Raw genomic sequence first — 13,928 nt, 5'->3', positions numbered from 1 at the left:
GAGCAAGCTGTCCTTCAGTGATTTTGGAGAGTGAAGTTATGGGGTGAGGGCATTGGTCTGGCATACAAAGGGGTTGTGGTGGTCGGACAACAAAGACTTGTCTTGTTTGGTCTATCTTATTTTTGAAGTGCGTGGAAAAGTCCTCGGCAGAGATTAGGGAAGTCGGTGGTGTGCAGAGGAGGGAGTTAGAAGTGTTGAACAACTGTTTGGAGTTGTGGGATAAGGAAGATACAAGGGATGTAAAGTAGGCCTGTTTAGCAGAGGTGAGAGCTGATTTGAATGCCAGTGTTGCTTGTTTGAGTGCGGTGAAATCATCTTGCCAATGCGTTTTCGTCCAACGCCGTTCTGCAATTCTGGATACCTGCCGAAGCTTTTTAGTGATGTTATTGTGCCAGGGTGGTCTATTGATTCGTCACACTCTGCTATGCATGACAGGGGCGACCGAGTTGATGGCTGATGAAAGAGTGGCATTGTAGAAACTAGTGGCCGTGTCTTGTGTCATGGAGTGAAGCTATGGAGGACAGTGGCCGAACAGAGTCAGAGTGTGCGAGTGTCTAGATGTGCGACGTTCCTGCGGGGGTGAGCATGTTGCTGGACATGGGTGAAAGGTGTGGAGGCCAGTGATGAGAAAGTGAGTAGATGGTGGTCAGATAGAGGGAGAGGGGAGGTTGTGAAGTTAAATAAGGAGCAGAAACGGGTGAATACTAGGTCTACTGTGAACACACGTTGTCTATATGGCAATGTGTGCGTCATGCAATAAATATTATGTGGGATGTACAACAAAATGTTTGAAAAAGAAAATTAGTGAGCATGTTACCGCAAGTAAACCCAATTCCTCTTCCACAAAAATAGTATTTTGGGGTTGTCTAGGCATTTCTTGGAGGTGCATGCAGGTAATACTGATAGCCTGAGGGTAAAAGGCATAGAATGTGTGTCGAGACCAGTCCGAGGCGGAAATTGGGAGAGGTTGTTGCTGGGGAGAGAAGCATACTGGATACTGGCACTAAATGCACATGAAATGATTCTATAATTCTATATAAACTTAACAGAGGTAGATATATAATATCAAGTGAACTCTCATGGAGTGTGCAAATTCTTTTTTCTGCATGTAGAGAATTGAGATAAATGTCCTTATGATTATCGGTGCGTATATTGTATCACAGTTGTAATAGTGAACACTTTTTATTAACATTGTAAGTATTTGAATATGTGTCAACTAATTGTTCTATTTTTCTGTTTGTTCTATTTTTGTTTAGAAATGTTAAGGGCAATATTTGTTAGAACAATATTTGTTTGCTGCATGTTTCTAATTCTGCTTTCTCTAGACGAAGATTCGAAGGTAGATTCTACCATATAATGATTGGTCTGTTTTGTAACTGTTTGCACATGTGGGGTTGGGTTGGTGTATGTGTTATAAACCTTGTGTGTTCATCGTAATTTTAGATGCCTATGAGTAAGGACATAAAGTCGGAAACGCGTCAGGCGTGGGGGGGATGCTTGCCCCTAGACAGTCTATGATATGTATGTTTTTAACTTTTTACAAACAATGGATTAAATAAAAGACAAAACTTCAATTTATATGGAAATCACCTGATGCTGGTTTTTTTTACAAGTGGACTCCAGCCACATTGAACCTGGCACCCGTGGTCCTGTGATACTATGGTGAGCACGGTGAAAATCCTTTTTTCCCCTGTCCCATGTTGGTTTTGAAACTAACCAGTCAAAGATATGTGATCTCAAATAAAAACTAATAGATATCTTCAGTGCTCTGCTATGGTTTTGACATAGAGAAAAAATGCGAAGACTGTTGAGAGATATGTCCATAACAAATCTGCAAATATGTAGTGTATTAACAGTGAAAAAGAAATGTAGAATAGAAAGAAGCAGCTGTTTGGTCTGTTCTAATTTACAAAGGCAATTCTAATTGAAATGCGAGCCAGATAATCCATTCCGGAATGTAGAAGTAAATCTGTAATTACTATGAAGGAAAGTAGGTGTATACTTTGGTTTAACACTTCTCTTACATAATTCCATAGTGAGACCAGGACTCATGAATGCTTTCTATATGCATAGACTAAAGATCACTCCAATGTGAAACGGCGATTTTATCATTTATCACTGGAAGCTCCTTTTGAGAAAGTCAGAGTTTTCATGAATGGCCATTAAAAGGCAATATCTGGGACTATATATAAAAAAAAAAGGTACCTAAACACTAACCTAAGCACTTACCTGTCTGTTGTGTCCAGCGCAATTCTTCCCTGACACTGAGTGGACACATACTACTCCTGCCGGGAATTAATAAGTCTCTGCTGACGTCACATCTACAGAGCAAAGGTTTATTTTCTGCTCTTCTCTGTCGATGGAGCGAGACTTCCAATGTTATTCTGATAGGTAATGGAGATCCAGCTGCCAAAGTGGGGAAGTTAGTTAGAATGACGTGGGAAGTCATGCCCTGTCGAGTCAGCAGAGGCAGCCGAATCCCTGACAGGAGCGGTATGTGACCACTCTGTGCCGATGAATAACTGCGTTAGGCACAATAGGCAGGTAAGTTGCAACTACCTGCCTGCTTAGGCTTCTTTCACACCAGCGTCAGAATCTCCCCGTCGCAATGCGTCGGGCAGAGATTCCGACGCTAGCGTTTAACGCACTGCACAACGGAGGCAGCAGATGCATTTCTCCGGCGCATCCGCTGCCCCATTGTGAGGTGCGGGGAGGTGGGGGTGGAGTTCCGGCCGCGCATGCGCGCTCGGAAAAAGCGGTCCGTCAGGAGCAAAAAACGTAGCGTTTTTTGCTCCCGACGGTCCGCCAAAGCACGACGCATCCGTCGCACGACGGATGCGACGTGTGGCAATCCGTCACAATGCGTCGTCAATTCAAGTCTATGGGGAAAAAACGCATCCTGCAAGCACTTTTGCAGGATGCGTTTTTTCTGCAAAACGACGCATTGTGACGGATTGCAGTTAACGCTAGTGTGAAAGTAGCCTTAGGTACATTTTTGTTTTTTATAAAGTCCCAGATATACCCTTTAATAATATCAATAGGATTAATGAGCCCTCTATGAAATGGAAGCATAAGAAATATAGTGCTCAAATTCAACATATGTGATTTTTCTTTTCACAAAGTGCAGATTTTGGGAACAACTGGATTGTTCCATAACAGAAAAGAGGATATACTACAGGATGGTGTTCTATGGATAGTGAGCGGTGTTTGTTGCCCGCTGAGAAATTAATGATGTTAAGCTGCAAATGCAGCTCTACTGATGCATATACCAGAAGATAATCCTCTGCAGTTTCACAAAACTAATCTATCAGCAGCAGGCTGTTAAAAACTCCGCTATAACCAACAGACAATGCTAAAAAAAAAAAAAAAATTGGTCAGGCTGAGATCTGTATTGGAACAATTGTTGCAGTGGCAAATTCTACACTTCGATTAACTTGATGGTAGCTCAAAGATGTAAGGTTATTCAGAAGCACATAGGAAAGGGGGTAGGGGACTGCAGAACTGAGGAGAAAGGAGTGTGTCTGGAAACTGTAGGTTTAGTAGACAAAATTAGAAGTGTCCATTCAGATAAGTGAACCTAGATAAACCGAGGGGCAGACAGGTAAAAAAAAAAAAAAACACACATGTTCAAGAAACCTTATGTACGGCTTAGTCTATATATTAACAATAAATATGCATATACTGTGCTTTGAGGAAATTAATGCATTTGAGGCAATAACCTTTTATCTTGCTTTTACAAATATATAGACGTTCATTCCTTGAGCGCGGTTTGTATTTCACCCTGCACTTGTCCTATCCAGCGTTTTCTCCAATGCTCTGCTAGTCGGCTTACACAGATAAATGTTGCAATATAGCTGAAATCTCACTGATAACTGTGACACAATGTTAAGGGACAGTGAAAGGTCCAGATGTAATTTACTAGCACCATTGTACAAATACCTATTTTAGAAAAGGAAAGCTTTCAAGATTATTGTGCACAAAGTATGGAGTATGTTAAAAAAAAAAAGCATACCTTTATCCTCCTTATGCTGACCTTGGCCTCAGAAACCCTCTCAATAGCTGAGGGGAAGAAGAGAGTGACAGTGAGTCTCACTGCACCATAAAGGGACACTGCAACAAACACTCGACTGGCAGAGATAACATTGCCAAGCAGAACATACGTGGTGAAAGTCACAAACACGATGACTTTACTTGCAACAAAGAATGATGCCAGGTTGATTCCACGCAGATAAGAACTTATAAGGACCTTGGATATTTCTTTTCTACAACGATGAAAGCAGAAAAGAAAAAAATGACATGCATTGTTTGACTCAATGCAAAGACAACTGAGTACGAGTCGCCATGACCAGCCATAAAAACAACTGTAGATTTTAATTTGATCATTTTTTTTTCTAGTAAGAGGGTATTGCCAATCAACCCAAACCCTTAATATCATGAACCTCATAAGAAGTGACCGCTCAGATGTCCATGTTTCCCTGAGGTTGAGGAATAATTCACATATCCTGTGCCAACTGTGGGTCTTATGGCCCAAACTAACATTGTCATAATGATATGACTGGGTCAGGACTTACAGCAATAACACATACAAGAAATGCAGCCGCTGTGCGATTGTGTGAATTAGATGTTAAACTGAGTGGTAACCTTGAATCATTGTATAACCAGATGTACAAGTTAGAGGGCTAGTAATGTGTGACCAATACAGAGTACACATAAATGAATGAATAGAAGACAAGATGAGGTTTTTCTAAGGCGGCTTACTGTAAAGAGGACTGCTATGTATTACAAGGACTACTTTCTGGAGTAGAGCACCACCTACTTCCTTATGTCATTGACCAGCTCTGTAAATGACTGTTCCCATGCATACATCTTAATAATTCTCATCCCAGATATTACTTCATTCATGGTTCGAATCCTGGTGTCAGTAAAGGCTGCTGTCTTTCCCCTAAAATAAAGTTGTACACAAGAATACTTAAAAACAGCATGTACAGTAAATTAAAATTAACACTTCCATGATCCCTGTACCTCATAACGACAATTTGGAAGTAACCATTTGGGGTGTCTACAGGGTGGCAAACTTGACCTTCAGCTTATCAAAAAATCTTGGACCGACAATATTACGTACTGACACATTGGAAAAATAATCATGGACGCCTTACAGTTTTTTTTTTTTCAGGACAAAAAATGTGCCCTATGTTTCCAGACTGTTATGAAATTTCTGGACAGTTGGCAACACTGGGTATCTATAACTCAATGATTAACTTACATTTTTTATTTTCCTTTGTCTTTTATATTATTATTTATACGATATTTATAACATTTTAACTTATCCTATTGGTTGTTACATTTACATCAACCAATCCCCTCAAAAGACGAACCCTCATACTTTTATTTTGGGTATCAGTTGTATTTCAGGATCACAGACTGGGCATGTGTGTAACAATCATTTGGACTGGATTTCCCCTTTTTCAATACAAGACATTCTGTGACAAAGTGATATCCCCATATAAAGATATATCATCAGTCTTGAATGCAGCAGCCAGTGTCACATTTCTGTTCAGCCACTTCAACGACAGCTCCACCTTGTGCCAGTTATTGAACTTGTTACAATGTAAATTTATCTCTCTCATCCACAAAACCGCCACAGTTTTGTACCAACCTACATCTCCTCCCTCATCTGTGTCTATCACCCTATCTGTACTCCATTCTGCAACGGATTTAAGCCTAACATCCCCCAAAATCCGAACCTCCTACTTCAGTCTTCAAAACTTTTCATGCTGCAACAATTTTCTGGGATGCACAACACCAGACAGACAATCTGATTAATACCCAGACCCTACATTTTTGAGTGTGCTTTAAAAACACATATCGTTAGACAGGCCTATCACCTCACATCAATCTAACTCGTCCCTGGTCCCTCTTTCTAAATGTTCCACAAAATCTGCTCCCTTTTACTCATCCGTTTCCACATCCTCATGCACCCAATAGCACATGGTAACAGTACCTAGACAATGGATGATGACCGGATCATGCAGCTTTAAATCATAACCCCTATTTACCGCATTATAATGATGGCTGGACTGTACATTATTATTATTATTATTTATTTATATAGCACCATTGATTCCATGGTGCTGTACATGAGGACATTACATTACATTACAAGCACGTTCTACCTACTGTGACCCCCATCTCCTGGTAGATTGTAAGCTTGCAAGCAGGGCACTCACTCTTCTTGCAACTGTTGAACAGTGTTACTTTGTGACGTCTTTATTGTCTGCACACATCACCATTTCATTGTAAAGTGCAAAAGATATTGGTGCTATATAAATAAAATAATTTTTCTTATATAATGCAAGAAGAATTCCTATAGTTTCTCAGGCACAAACAAATACTCGAGTATAAGCTAAGTTTTTCAGCACTTTTTTAGGCTGAAAAATCCCCCTTTGGCTTATACTCGAGTCAGGGTCCCATTTGACGGAGGAGGAACAGCAGGTCACAGGAGACAGGAAGCGGCTACTGCGGCTAACTCCTGTGCCTGCTGCTAAAGAGAAATGAATATACACTGCGTTAGCAGTGAATGTTCATTTCTCTTAAATAGTAGGCACCGTAGTCGCAGCCACTGGCTTCCTGAAGCGGCCGGGCGATCACGTGTGCCCGCTACTTAATGGAATGAATATTCTCTGCTCTCCACTCCCATGGGAGTGGAGTGCAGTGTATATTCATTCCCTTTAATAGCGGGGACACATGATCGCCCAGCCGCTGCTGGCATGGGAACAAGACGTTGCGAGGAAGCGCAGGGACGCCAAGTAGGACGGTTTATTTTTTTATTTTTTATGTTTTTCGGATAGGAGCCATGCAAACCAGGAAAGGGATGAGGAGCCATGCAAACCAGGAAAGGGATGAGGAGCCATGCATACCAAGATAGAGATGAGGGGGCCATGCATACCAGGCTTATACTCGAGTCAATATATTTTCCCAGTTTTTTTGTGGTAAAATTAGGTGCCTTGGCTTATATTCGGGTCAGCTTATATTAGAGTATATACGGTATATCTTTCTTGAATGGATTATTGAGAAGTAATGTTCACCTCAATGATGTGAAGAATTTTCCAAGAACGGTTTGCAAAGGCATAAGTATAATTAGCACTGCCATTCCTGCCAGGCACGATGGACCGATCTCAATCCAAAGAAGCACTGTTACCGCAATAGCCTGCAGTGGTCCAGCCCATAAAAAGTGCAGAAAAATAGTTACCTGTTGAGATAAAACATGCACACAATAACATCTCCACAGGATACTCCTATAAAGATAGGATCACATATAGTTAATGTGATGTTTTTTTTTGAGCCAAAGCCATCAGTGGATCCAAAACAAAGGAGATGGATAAAGGAAAGACTGATATTTCTCCTCTCTTTTGTATTGATGTCTTAAAACACTGCATGAAAAACATTCCTCAAAACACTGCATGTAATTTCTTAGCAGACATAAATGGTCAATGTATTGTCCATTGTTCCAAAAAGTTGAAAAAAAAAAAATACAGAGAAAGCATGGCAACTGAGGATTCCTGGAGAAGGAAATCTGAAGACACTGTATAGATATTTATCAAAGTAATAAAGTTCTGTATGGCTAAAATAATTGAGTAGGTGACATCTACTGACAGGAAAACTTGTCTGAATGGTTTTTCCGCTTGCCTTATATCTAAGCATTTTTATACTGTTAAACTATTCGCAAGTCCTTTTTGTAGTCCTGATCACTGATCCTCTCTGATCATCAAGTATACTGGTGTTATACACCCTCAGGCTACGTTCACATGTCCAGTTTGTTACCTTTTTGGATCAGTTTTGGGTTCGATATATTAAATAAAAAAAAAAAAAGGTGGAGGGGAAAATCCTTCATGTGAATGGAGAAGGACATGTCCTCAAATGTTCCACGTTTGCCTGAAATCCAGCCATAATCCATTTTTTAGCTTGATCGAAAAACGTAGTCTGCACAACTTTGCCTGGAAAAAATATAGCAACCTGATACTTTTTTTAAAACAATTAAGTCTATAGGAAAAAGATCATAACGGATGGTCACCTGTCAGATCATGCTATAAGCGATTGTTTTTTAGCGCTGTGCGTGAACACTAGAACTGTTCAGGGACACAGGTAGTAAAAAATGGTCTGTTTCAAACAGAACAAAAACAACTTCAAAATGGAAACTAAAAGGGTCTGTTTCTAAACTGATCTGCTTATTTGTTTTGTTTTTTAACAAAATCCATTCATTCAAAAAGGGAAACTTTGGTTTGAATTTTTTTGTTCTTACTCCATTTGTAATGGATCCAGTTCTTTTTAAAACACAAGATCTGTTTCAAATGGATGACAAATAGAGATGTGAGTAGAGCCGAACAGTTATAGTGTCTTGTACCTTCTTCTACAGTTAAAAGGGAATTTGTCACCAGGTTTTTGCTATGTAATCAGAGCAGCATAATGTGGGGGTAGAGATCTGGATTCCAGGGCTTTGTCATTACTGGGCTGCTTACTGTACTTTTGATAAAGTCACTGTTTTCTGTGCTGTAGATCTATCAATTCTCTGAATGCTGAGCTCTGTATAACCCCACACAAACCACTGATTGGCAGCTTTCTGTGTACACTGTTCATAGGCAGAAAGCTGCTAAAAACTGGGGAGAGGGGCAGGGTTACACAGAGCAAGAAGACTAAATGGCATGATAATAGTGGCCCTCTAGTGATAATCACCTGCTGATAAAACATTGATAGTACAAAAAGCAGCCTAGTAAGTGACACATCGTTGGAGTCAGGGTCTCTGCATCATGCTGCTCGGCTTTTCGGGGCCCATACACAACCTATGACAGAACCAACAAATTTGTCAGGAGCAGACAGACAGTCATGTGTATGGTGCAGTCCCAACTTCCCTCTTACACCAGATGACTGGTAAAAGGCTAGAGCATGATGGATTTTAGCATGCCTGATCCTCTGCTCTCACAGGTCATAAACCATCAATAGACTGTTAGTTTCCCTGCAGTTTTCTCTCCTTTGGTGACAGCAATGTAATATATAGGCACCTTTACTTTTCTGTCCTTACTAATATATTTTTGAGAATTTCCAATATGCAGTGATATTTTTCATTACATCATATTTACAGTTGTGCTCTTGCAGTATCTACCCTGTGGGCATAGCTTTTATTGCTACTACTTGGTGTATTTTCTGTTACTTATAGTGCGTTTGTGCCTTTAACTTCTTATTAAATTATATTTTTGTTGAATGTTTTAATCTTTACAGAACACATACCTGATCAAACTTATTGACGTCATTCGATAACAGATTTACAATTTGACCAGTGGTTGTTTTTCCCATGGCGGTATTGCTCAGACGCAGAGCCTAAAACAATCCAAATATAGAAAGATCGGTCATTAATGTGGAATTACGGTATGTCAGAAAAAAAAAGAAATTACAGGCCAGCACAATGCTGACATCACGCCAAAAACTAATGTTAGAAGAAAACCTCAGTAAACATTAGTACTGGGATTTATTAGCTACAGAGGGGACGCATTCCTTTTATAGACCACCAGAAACACAATTGTTTAATACTGCAAATTAAAAGTTATTAGACTACTTTAAGTGATGTATTACAACTGAAGATTGGTGGATGATCTCTAAATGATAAGACCCTCAATGGTCAAAAGGTTGACAAAGAAGCAAGGGGCTACAGACTGGATATACCTTCACTTCTCTTGTTTTCACATTCCTCTGACCACTTTTCAAATTGGTGAGCCTCTTAATAAATGTATCATATTTTACATCAGTGCCATTCCATTAAGACCACGAACATATTAAATGGTGGTCTTAGGTAAATGTCCCCCTTTAAAGTTTCAATGATTAAATGTGGATCTACATGCTGCAGCCTGCTATTATGGTCATCATGGCCAGTAATTACATGACAACATCATGCAATGCTTTTCTCAAACAGTCAAATATCAATTCAAGCGTTTATTTTATTTATTTTTATGCTTGATTATGAATAGGTTTAAATAATTTTTTATTATGATAATTTGGACTTTTACAGACAGGAAAATACTAAATATCAGAATATTTTTTTTTTTTACTTCTTTATGAAATATTTATCACTCATACTAAATAGTACGGTCCAGTCAATTGACACTCGGAATCAGGAGTGGACAAAATTGCTCATGCATAATGGCTGTATCTTAACCCCATTCCCTTTGAAGTTGATGGTTGTGTCTTTTTTCAACTGCACTATAACTATTTTGTGTAACTGATGTTCTCCTATAAAGTCCAGCTAAAGGGTCGGCTTATAATGAAGTAAAATGGCAGCCATCATGAAGAACCCGGTTACCATGTAAATTCATTGGATACCCGTAATCACATTATGGGGGAGGGGTGGGGGCCGATAGGAGTCAGTGCACCCGCACACAAGCCATTTAAAAGGTCACTGTCAGTGATTGGACTGGTTAAACAGCAGCAATCTGAGATAACTCTGGTCGTTGCCATTATAGACAGATGCTGGCTCAGCTTCTGAGCCCGCTTCATACACCTTGCACTCAATCTGTGACAAAAATGTAATTCACAAGTCATTAAGAGGGTAAATTAAGAACATTAATAAGTGCTTTCATTACAGTAGCGCGGTTACATGTTTTATGAAAATAAAGAACCTGGAAGTGTTAAAGGGGTTGTCCACTACTTTCAATTAACCCCCCAATGTAACCCCCCGGTGCCCCTAATGATTTGTGCAATTACCTTCCGTTGCCATTTTCGCCTGTGAGCGGCGCTATTCAGGCTGCTGAGTCCGGGTCACGTGACCCCCAGGCTGCAGCCGCCGCTCATTTCCGCCGACGTCACGTCAATTTCCAGGCTCTGAAAAGTAACGTGACGTCAGCAGCAGGCGTGACCCAGCCTCACAGTCTGCAGTCACTCATCAAGAGTGACTAGGCTGTGGGCGGTGCTGGGGGCTGCCTGCAGGGCTGTGATGGGGGTGGGCGGGGCTGACTGTGTGTGCTCACTGCTGCTGGGATCTGCGGGCGGGGCTGTGCTGCGGTGAGCGGTCGCCAGTGTCTGGCGGCAGGTGTCGGTGTCTGGACGCCGGTGTCTGGACGCCGGCGCTGGGGTCCGCTGCGGGGTGTGTGTGTGTGTGTGTGTGTGTGTGTGTGTGTGTGTGTGCAGGCATCGTCCGATGGGACTACAAGTCCCATCGGGCTCTGCCTGCTACACTGACAGTGAGTGACACATTAGCCAATGATGGGACAGTAGTAGTCCCATCATCCGGGTAATGTGTTGAATGAAAAAAAAAAAAAAAAAAAACACATACACAGTACATACATACATACATACATACATACAACACACACCATTTAACATCATGCAACACATGCACCATGCGACATGGACCATACGCCGACATGCACCATGCGACGACATGCACCATGCGATGACATGCGAAGACATACACCATGCGGCGACATGCGACGACATACACCATGCGGCGACATGCGACGACATACACCATGCGACGACATGCACCATGCGACGGCATGCACCATGCTACATGCACCATGCAACGACATGCACCATGCGACAACATGCACCATGCGACGACATGCACCATGCGACGACATGCACCATGCGACGACATGCACCATGCGGCGACATGCGACATGCACCATGCGGCGACATGCACCATGCGACGACATGCACCATGCGACATGCACCATGCGACGACATGCACCATGCGACGACATGCACCATGCGACGACATGCACCATGCGACATGCACCATGCGATGACATGCGGCGACATGCACCATGCGACGACATGCACCATGCGACGACATGCACCATGCGACGACATGCACCATGCGACGACATGCACCATGTACCATGCGACGACATGCGACATGCACCATGCGACGACATGCACCATGCGAAGACATGCGACATGCACCATGCGACGACATGCACCATGCGGCGACATGCACCATGCGACGACATGCACCATGCGACGACATGCGACTACATGCACCATGCGATGACATGCACCATGCGGCGACATGCGACGCCATGCACCATGCGGTGACATGCACCATGCGACGACATGCACCATGCGACGACATGCACCATGCGACGACATGCACCATACAGTACATACATACATACTACAGACATACAGTACATATAACAGAGTACATACTCACCATCACTTGTCACTTTGTTCCCCGAAGCCACTGTCACCTGTAAAAAATATTAAAATAATAAACAAACACTATGCTCCCTGTCCGCAGAAATCCAATTAAAACGAGTGTCCCACGACGATCTCCCGTGGAGAGCAGGAGCATCAGCTGATGCGACCACTCTCCAGGGGCTCCAGGAACACAATGATGGAAGGTATCCTTCCATCAAGTATTCCTCACAAGGTATTCCTACGCCCCTGTGAGAAAATAGTCCCTAGTCTCACTATTGGCATTGCTGGGTGAGACATTTTCCCTTGCAGCAATTGCCATAAAGTGAGACCAGTGAACTATAGTAACCTCAGTGATGCACTACAGGAGCCATTGTCTCCTGTCAGTGTGTCACTGAGGGTCCTATAGAGCAGTGACATCACCCGATGTCACTGTTCTATAGGGGAGATCGTCGTGGGACACTCGTTATTAATTGGACTACGGTGGACAGGTAGTCTACGGTTTATTATTTTACTTTTTTTTGCAGGCACTGAAGTATGGTAAGTATGGTTAAATGAAGAATATTAAAATACTTTTTTCCAAATGTGTGTGTGTTTTATTAACCCTTTCTTACTATTGGATTAATAATGGATAGGCATCTGTTATGATCTGGTGGTTTAGGAGCAACATGGAACGAGCTCTGAAGGACGTGGTAACTGTACTGACCGCAGTCCATAAGCTCAACACAACACTAGAAGTAGCCGTGGAATGCTCCTAACTCTCCCTAGGCATCTCGTCACAGCCTAAGAGCTAACTACCCCTAAAGAAAGAAGCAGGAAAGCTATCTTGCCTCAGAGAAAATCCCCAAAGGATAGATTAGCCACCCACAAATAATGACTGTGAGTGGAGAGGGAAAAGACATACACAGAATGAAACCAGGATGAGCACAGGAGGCCAGTCTAGCTAAATAGATAGGACAGGATGGAATACTGTGCGGTCAGTATAAAACACTACAAAAAATCCACGCAGAGTTTACAAAAATCTCCACACCTGACTAAAGGTGTGGAGGGTAAATCTGCTTCCCAGAGCTTCCAGCAAGACAGAATTAAATCATACTGATAAGCTGGACAAACATAGAAAGCACAGAACGGATAAGTCCACAATCTATGGACAGAAAAGAGCAAGCAAAAACATAGCTTTGCTGAACTGGTCATGATAACAGGGAAATCCAAAGAGATGTGAATCCAACCAGGAACCATTTACAAGTGGCACTGGCTGAAGGAAAAGCCAGGCCTAAATAGCAGAGCAGAAGAGACGATAAGTGGAGGCAGCTGATGACAGCTAACTCCAAGGAGCAGACATACCACTAGAAACCACAAGAGGGAGCCCAAGAGCAGAACTCACAAAAAGTGCCACTTACAACCACCGGAGGGAGCCCAAGAGCGGAATTCACAACAGGCATCTTATTGACGCCTCTCCGTTATTAACCCGGCTTAATGTCACCTTACAATAGCAAGGTGACATTAACCCCTTATTACCCCATATCCCACCGCTATTATATCCCACCCCCTATTTTAATAGCCAGTAAAGGCTACGCAGACAGCTGCGGGCTGGTATTCGTAGCAGGCTACAGATATTAGCCCCGGCCATCGGATTTCTCCATCTGGCGCAGAAAATTGCGCGGGAGCCCACACCGTTTTTTTCCTTTTTTTTTTTTTTTAAATTCAACGCTCATTAAGGCCTCTTTTACTCTTGCGTCGGTACG

At 42.1% G+C, this 13,928-nt stretch overlaps 1 protein-coding gene across 2 annotated transcripts in view; it reads right to left on the bottom strand.

The window, feature by feature from the left end:
• The window catches only part of ABCC4 (ATP binding cassette subfamily C member 4 (PEL blood group)), a 440,057-nt gene that overhangs the window by 294,912 nt on the left and 131,217 nt on the right, over positions 1-13,928 (bottom strand). For both annotated transcript variants that reach the window (XM_069758043.1, XM_069758042.1), the window contains exons 5-8: positions 9,283-9,372; positions 7,086-7,249; positions 4,817-4,942; positions 4,013-4,262 (exon numbers count right to left, since the gene is read on the bottom strand). In XM_069758043.1, the coding sequence (XP_069614144.1) occupies positions 4,013-4,262; positions 4,817-4,942; positions 7,086-7,249; positions 9,283-9,372 (630 nt within the window). The remainder of the gene's footprint in view (positions 1-4,012; positions 4,263-4,816; positions 4,943-7,085; positions 7,250-9,282; positions 9,373-13,928) is intronic.

This window comes from Ranitomeya imitator, chromosome 3 (assembly GCF_032444005.1).
Source record: "Ranitomeya imitator isolate aRanImi1 chromosome 3, aRanImi1.pri, whole genome shotgun sequence".
NCBI classification, from domain to species: domain Eukaryota; kingdom Metazoa; phylum Chordata; class Amphibia; order Anura; family Dendrobatidae; genus Ranitomeya; species Ranitomeya imitator.
Note: the sequence above shows the minus strand (reverse complement) of the source record. Positions and strands in the feature narration are given on the sequence as shown.